The sequence below is a fragment of the Zosterops lateralis genome (assembly GCF_965231275.1).
Source record: "Zosterops lateralis genome assembly, chromosome: 2".
Classification (NCBI taxonomy): domain Eukaryota; kingdom Metazoa; phylum Chordata; class Aves; order Passeriformes; family Zosteropidae; genus Zosterops; species Zosterops lateralis.
In genome coordinates, this window is record NC_139763.1 from 14,044,938 (window position 1) to 14,052,962 (window position 8,025).

General features: G+C 43.1%; 1 protein-coding gene across 1 annotated transcript in view; it reads right to left on the reverse strand.

Moving 5' to 3' along the window:
- PDK3 (pyruvate dehydrogenase kinase 3) overlaps nt 1-5,174 on the reverse strand; it is a 60,570-nt gene extending 55,396 nt beyond the window's left edge. The window contains exon 1 of the mRNA XM_083884905.1: nt 5,018-5,174. Within this exon, the coding sequence (XP_083741031.1) occupies nt 5,018-5,123 (106 nt within the window). The 5' untranslated portion in view covers nt 5,124-5,174. The remainder of the gene's footprint in view (nt 1-5,017) is intronic.
- Between the last annotated feature and the right edge of the window lie 2,851 nt (nt 5,175-8,025).

The following is an 8,025-nucleotide window of genomic DNA, read 5'->3' on the forward strand; positions in this document are numbered from 1 at the left end:
AACTTTGCAAGCGCCATAGATAAATGCACAATCTCTCCACTAATGTTCTATTAAAAAAACCCAAACCGATAAAAATCTTCCAATATCTTTTTGTGTAGAAAAATCTTCCAAAAGCCGTTTTTCATAAGATTAATAATTATATTTGGCGACAAGGCCGGTTTTGATCTCTTACTTTCCTACCCCCACATGTTGTTGTTCAAATTGTATCTCCAGGGACAGGCTTTCAGCTCAGATCTGTGCCTCTACCAAGAAGGCAACACGAAGCATAAACATCTTGTAAAACCCCAATCTAATATTGCTGGTACAAATGGCAGCAGCCAACAGCAATGCTGATACCTGGTTTGCTCTTTATATCATTTTGGAAGAGGTCCACATGTTTTTCCCAAGACAGGTAAGTTTAATAGGTATCACATAAATGAAACAATTTCATACCAAAAATTGTATTTAAAAAATGAGAAGGATCTATTGATGATGTTTTCCTCCAGATATGCCCCAGGGCACAACAGTTCCATGCACTCACTGTGATTATCTGCTGCATGCTCAGCTGTTCTCAGTACAGTAAAATTACTAAATTACAACCTTTATGATATTTTTCAGTGCCACTAACTGCAGTAGTCACCACAAATATTTTGATTATAACCTACAAAATCGGGATCTCCAAAGTGACATTCCACAAACAAGGAATCACTGTGATTCACTATCTTCTGTCTCCAGCACGAGCATGTTTTTTTTCATACAAACTCATTAGTAACTCTGTGGTACATGAACACTAATATATGTTCAAAGAGCTAACAAAAAAAAACAACTTTAACCCCTTAGGTACACAATTCATCCAAAGCATTTCATTTGAAACATGAAACAAAAAGGGCTAAAATACAGCTGGGTACAACTGGCCAAGACAGCTTCAGCAGTAAACAAGTCCCAAAAGCAGATGACTCGTGTTTCTAACAAAACACACCTCAGACTCAGGTCTCACACACTTGGTCAGCTGAGCAGCAGCAATGAGAGGATTACATGAGTACAGTCTCCAAGCACACACGTTCACAACAGCTTCAAATGACTCCTTCATGCATGATCAAAGGATTACACCATTTATACTTCATTCATCTCTCCATTTATGCCTAATTATATGTAACCTTTGCAATATAACCATTCATTTGACAACACATTTGTCAGTACCTTCACTGAAAATGGAGGCCCCCTGATGTAAGCAGGCAGCAGTGTGGAGCTGCCAGCTGGGGCAGGGTTCAGCACTCGTGCAGCTCTCCCAGGCCAAGGACAGGCTGCAGGGCGGGCGCCAGCACCTCACGTCTCTCGCTGTCTTTTTTAAATGCCAAGACGCTCCCAGAAAAGCAACTCTGCTTTCCTCAGACAGACAGGTTATTACTTCCCCAGGCACGGGACTGACCAATGGGTTACTCATCTGTGTGGTTGCTGATTAAGTATTGGGTATTTTGGATTAACCTGCCATTGTCTAAGGCCCACCTTACATGCTGAAGCAAGACTGAATTGAGATGCTCCATCAATATGAAACTCCAGAATGTGCATTTTTTTTTTCTCAAACAGTCCAGCCCCCAATATGTAAAAAGATCCATGGAGCTGAATGTTAGATGATATCTCTACTTATAAGTTCATTTCAGAAAAGATGTTTTAGTAATTAATTTAGTCTGGGTCATTAAGGTATGCCTGCATTTGGAAATCTACCAAAACAACTTCCAAAGGAACTACTGAAATTTGGAAGTACATAGCTCAATCCAATTGGTAGATTTTGTATTTTTTTTTCCAGAGCAGAAAAATGATGGAGGCCTGGATAAACCTGGAGTGAGCATTAGCAAGGTCAAAATTTGTTTATATTGAAACTCACTTACAGAAGGTCAGTCTTTTGCAAAGGAACGAGATTGCACAAGAACGTTGGGAAATGCACTTCCTAACAAAAGAAACTGCCTGAACTCAGGAGTGTGCAAACAGAAAGTGCACACAGAAAGAAAGAAAAAGCTGCAGAGTGTGGCTGCTCAGACTTTCTGACACAGAGGTCCCAAGCTGACGGCACAGTAACCTCTGACACACTCACGGCAGCTACAAAGACAGCTGCAAGCTCAACAGAACATGGGCACAAACAGGACTCAGCTACAAAAACCAAACCAGTGTCACTGCTTTAACTGCTGCCCTCTGGTTTGCTTCACAGGCTTTTAGTACTAGCAGCTAATTTAAACAAACTGTCTCTTAGAGTGGTTTAAATAGCTGAATTAAGCAGAGAAAGTTTTAAAATAAATGTCAATAATTTATATCACTGGAAAGGAATAGAGATTCCACACCCTCACTATGCACATAACTACTGTGTTCCATACAACCCACATTGATAGACAGTAATTTAAAAAAGCCCAAGCTGTACTTCAATATTCATTGCCACCAACTATGTTTGAAGAGACTCTTCAGCTCAGAAGAAAACAAAGTTTCTCTTCCCTGGCTCACAAGAATTTTACAAATTTGTAAGTCAACTTAGTCTAAGCCAATATAAAAAGGACATAAGGAACACATTGTAGTTTTCACTATTGTCAGAAATTAAATTGAAAAACTTTCTTCACATAAATCCAAATCACAATGAGTGCAAACTCCATATGAGAAATGTACATCAGACAACAAAATCAGACAGCCATGAGAGGGTTATTCACACATTTCCTCTGGGCTTACTCTTCTTCAACATTTGTTGAAAATTCAATCACATTTTTGTAAAACAAGCACTACATTCACATAGCTCAGTTAAAAAGTCCATTTCTCTTGAAGTGAGACACTAAATAGCCTCTTTAAGCTGACCACAAAACAGTGTCCTCTTCCCATCAAACATTCTTACAAATGAACAAACACAACTGAACTGCACCTTGAGTATCGTGCTCCTTATGCTTCACATATTTGCTCTCTTGAACACCTGTGTCTGCAGCACCACCACTTACATCTGAGTCTGGCTAAGTGACATATCAGTAACACAGTTCCCTGACATGGTGCATATTGCCCAGGCCTTCCACACCTCAACTGGGAAAACTTTTGCCCTATCACTTACATTTTGATGTCAATTTTTCCTCTAGGCCTATGAAGACTTCAGCTGAACTTGAAACTACCTAAAGCTGTAAACATTTAGGATCACTTAAGATTAGTAACTACATTGGGTTTAATCTGTTTGCTTAAACTGCTGTGATTTTCCTACTTGAGTTTTCCCAAATAAATACAGGCACTAAAGAGTAAGTAAGTGGAGATGTTAAGTGGCCCATAAACTTATTAAGATCAAGGTGATAGGTTTAGTTAGCAAGGTTGATACAACATAAACCTACTAATTTTAGAAACTCCTGGTGACCTTCCAAGACTAAACCATAGACTTTTTTTTCTTCAGAGGTTTTAAATGTCAATGACTAGATAGCTTCCCGTCAGTCCTAAGACATGAAGGCCCTAAAATACACAGCCACACACAGAGAGGATTCCAATGGCACATCCAGTGACAACTGGAGAACCTCTAAAGAGTACGGCTGCCCAGGCTGCAACGTCCTGTTCTCACTCTGGTCATTTCCAGTAACATAAGCCAGGCTTAAAATCGTAAAATAAAACTACTTCTTCTGGAGAACTACTAAAGCATAAAGTAATAGAGGCACCAAAATGTTAAAACAAATGCAGCCTTATGAAAAGGCTGCCAAGAAGAGATGTCCAAAGGCAAACAGTAATGCAGGACAACAAAGAACTGTAGAAAAATCCTTACCAAAAAATAAAGTTTTGTCTGAACAGCCAAGGCATTAAAGCAAATCCTGAAATCTTTACACCTCTTTAGTCACAATTTAAAAGGCTCACAAACACCAATACTTCCCCAGCAACAATTTACAAACCCAACTTTCACATAGGCAAAGGCAACACATTTTGTTTAGAGCCAGGGCTAAAATAAAGATATTCTAAAGTTTTAGCCATTGCTCTTGCCAGTACAGAAAGGCACAGCATAAGAAGCACCAATGCCAGAGAAGAAGCCCAGCAGCACATAAAGGGGTGGGAACAGGTAACAAACTCAGGTGAGTGGAGACCAGAGAAAGCACAGCTTCTAGTCAGTTTCTCCTTTGAGCGGAGACAAGGAGTTTTGTTTGTTTTTAAGTGGTACAAAATCCTGTTCCACTGAGACGATATATCAAGCCCATTACTGGATTTCTGTACTTACAGCATTCTTTGACTAATACCATTGCCATAATTGTGCAATTGTATTCACTTTTAATCACTTTCTGGCTGAACACTGGCTCATTTTTGTCCTTTTGTACCGTTACTGTAAGAGTGGAATGAAGGAACACTCTGTTAAACTTCATGATGTTACACACGGCCTTTACATTCACACCACCAGCAATATTTATATGACAATAAAATCTCAAAAACTCTCATGTCAGACATCTAAAGTCAAACAACCGGCGATAAAGATACGGGTTTATCATTATCTAGACGGAAGCATTGTTTTTAACAGCAACACAAGCCATTCCTGGATTTCATTCCAGGGCTTCTGAAAAGAAAAATATTATTTATCATCACAACACCTCCTGAAGTGCTCCTGTATTTTATACAGACAGATCTCCAACACAAGTGCAGTTAAGAGTTCACGCCTTAAGCAAGCTTTAAGTAAGCCGATCTTTGCATGGCAGATTTAAATTTTCACGCTCAAGACCATTAACTTGCTCTCTCCTTCGCTCGCTAAGCTCACAAACCGTCAGGTCAGGCACCCTCATTTCGATCCCCATCCCCATCCGTGTCGGGGATAAGGCGAGCAGCGGGGCAAGCCGCCTCTGCGGCCCCTCGGCGAGGCGGGCAGCGCCCTGTGCGGCCCCGGCCCCCGACACCGCGCCGGGCCCGGGGAGTCAGTGCGGGGCCTGCGGGGCCGGGCCCGGCCGCCCCCCGGTGCGGCCCGAGGAGCCGCGGCCCAGGAGCGGGGCCTGCCCGCCGCCGCTCCCCGGGAGAGCCGCCGCGACCCCCCATCCCCTCACGCCGCGGCCCCGGCACTCACCGAAGTCGAGGAACTGCTTGATGGAGAGGGGCGAGGGGGAAAAGCGCGAGTAGTACTCGATCTGCTTGGGGATGGGGCTCTTGAGCAGCGCCCCGCACAGCCGCATGGCGCGGCCCGCCCGGCTCGGCTGCGCTCCCGCCGGCGGCGGCTCCTGCCCGGGCGCGGCCGCTCCGCTCCCGTCAGCGCCCCCGGCCCGGCCCGGCCCGGCCCGGCCCGGCGGGAGGGGCCAGCGCCGCGCCCGCGCCGCGCATGCGCACGTCGGCGCGCGGGGGACGGGACGGGGCGGGGCGGGCGCGTGAGGGGCGCGGGAGCGGAGCGGGGCCGTGAGGGGAGCGCGGGGAGCCCTCAGCCGGGCCCGGGGCTGCAGTCACTGCCCTGGAGCTTCAGTCACTGCCCTGGGCCGGCTGGACAAACCTCTGCCACCATCCAGTCCAGTCCATGACACAACACCACCGTGTCACGTTCCGTCTTTCCTTAAACGCCTCCAAGGACCGTGACTCCACCACCGTGTCGTCCACAAAAATCGCATCCGTGACCAATATATAATACTCTCGAGGGAGATACTATTTTATTTCAGGGCTGCATAAGCTTGGGTGCTCAGTGGTATTCCATTAATCGAGCACACCAACTATTAACACTTTTTACTAATTACAGATTTTAGCAAACAAAAGAATTAGTGGCCATTGGGTACAAGTGACATAGCTCTCTTATTAATCAGTACTATTGGTTAATGGTTCTCTGGCCTGTCCCGCTAATCAGCCCTCATGCTCACCTCTCTCCTGGCACTGTGGGTTTCCCAGGTTGGTGGTCAGTGAGTCAGTGGTCCCAGCCTCCCCCTGCCACAATTACCTCTTACCCACCCGGAGCTGATTGCAGCACAACTGCTGACTTGGCTTTATTAATTTCTTCTTAACATTGGGAGTTCTGCCAGGTGTCCTTGTGTCTTGTAAATTCTGCCTTCTTTGTGTCCACTATCAGTAGGCATCCTCCTCCCCAAGCTTTGTTAACCTCCCTCTACATCTGAGATCATCACAGCCTGTCAGGCCCTAAACCATAACAAGGCAGTTCTACCAACAAGTTGTTTTTCTGACAGCTGGACATCACTTAGAGTTTGCTTGCTAGCTGCTATGTTTTGCAGACTAAATCTCCTCCTTGTTGATTAAGTTTGAACATATTCAAAGATGAAACATCAAAGAATGTCCTTTCTTGAGAAAATTTTACACATTCCACATTTTGCAATGCCTTGGCAGTCCAGTCCATTATCTAATCACCTCTTCTGTGGAGAAATTCCTCCAACCTAACCCTCCCATGGCAGTTCATGTCCTCGTGTCCTGTTGCTGGCTGCCTGGGAGAGGGGCCTGACCCCATCTGATGCACCCTCTGTTCAGGTTTCTTCATATGGACCAGTTAACCTGTCTCATGGTCCATAAGACCGTGCCTGCCCCGCTGGCTTCCAGCCAAAACACAGCCCTCGGGTATCCAGTGGGTTATACAGGGGGTGGGAGGCTGGCAGAACAAAGTTCACTACCTGTGATAATAGTTGATATTTTCTGAAAAAGTCCCATTTTCATCTGAGAAAGCATCTGAATACAATTAAAATTAATTTTGATTACTAGATTTAAAAGTGAAGCCAGGTATTGGAGAATCAAAATGTATCACTGAATGCAGTCACTGACTGGTTTTGCTATGATACGGTTTCAGGATATTTAAGACAAATAACTGGCAACCAATTCCTTATTTTTATCCAGTGAATGCAATGTAAACTTCAGCAGGTGCAAGATAGTAGTATTCTACTTTGACTTGCAAAAGAAACCAGTACTCTTTCATTACTGGAAGTCTCTCTCCATCCTTTCTGTTATGATTGTCCTTACAGAATTTGAGACAGAAATTCTGACCTAATGTACAAAATAACTGGAAAGCATTTTAAAATCACTTCAATTGCAGCTTATAGGAATGACTGGCTTGAAGAGGCATGTCATGTAATCAAGACTGACAAAATGAAACATCTACTGTAATTCTGAAGCTTTTTTGGCAGGTGAGGAAAAGTGTTTTAAAACTTCTGTTATATACTCATCAGGACTTGATTGTGATTCATTTAGAGCATAACTGTGAAATCAGTTGCAGAATTATCTAGCAGAAAACAATATCTTTTTTTGTTAAAGACAGAAAAACATTTCCCACATTAAGATGAAATTAGGCAACTTCAAAGGATGATTCATTATCAACATTTAAGCCATTTGATTTTATGTATCTTTCATATTTTTAAGTAATTCTAGTGTGATTTCAGCTTCAAAAAGTAGCAAGACAACAGTTAATTACTGTTAATTACTGAAAGAATTGTCTTTCTAAACACAAAATTATTTCCGCAATATAAAGCATCACAGCATCTTTTTTTTTTTAATTTCTTAAACCTGTATTAGCCAACCCATGTGAAAAATTGGAATTGTTTTTGTCTATGGTGATACAGACTAAAACCACAATGAGGACACACAAAATCACTGAAAAACAGAGGTGTGTACTTCTCATCAGACTCCTAGTAGCTTCTCTCAACTCTGGAGAAATTGATGACATAGCCAACAGATCAAATTCTCCAAAAACTGTTCAAACACACACTTTGGAGTCATTCAAATCCTAGACCCACCCAGCAGCTCTTCATGGCCTTGTGCTTAAGAAGACTGCAAGACTTGCTTGAGAGAACATAAAATGCACATGGGAAAGGCTGCAGTTTTACCAGTGCAAAATAGCAGCAAGCATAAACCTAGTTCTTGGACAATCTGCCTAAATAAAGAGAAGCTAGTGGCATAAACCATGCAAAATACAAAATGTCACAGGGATCAATAAAATTAAATTATAAGCTGAGTTTTGCTTTTTGGACCAGTTGGATTTCTCATACTGCATAGCTGCCTTCTTTATATATTTCAGAACATAACTGGTGCAGAAAAACTTCCTGAACTCATTCTGTGAGAGGCCCCTGCATCTTTGTTTATATGTCAAAAAACTTCTACAGA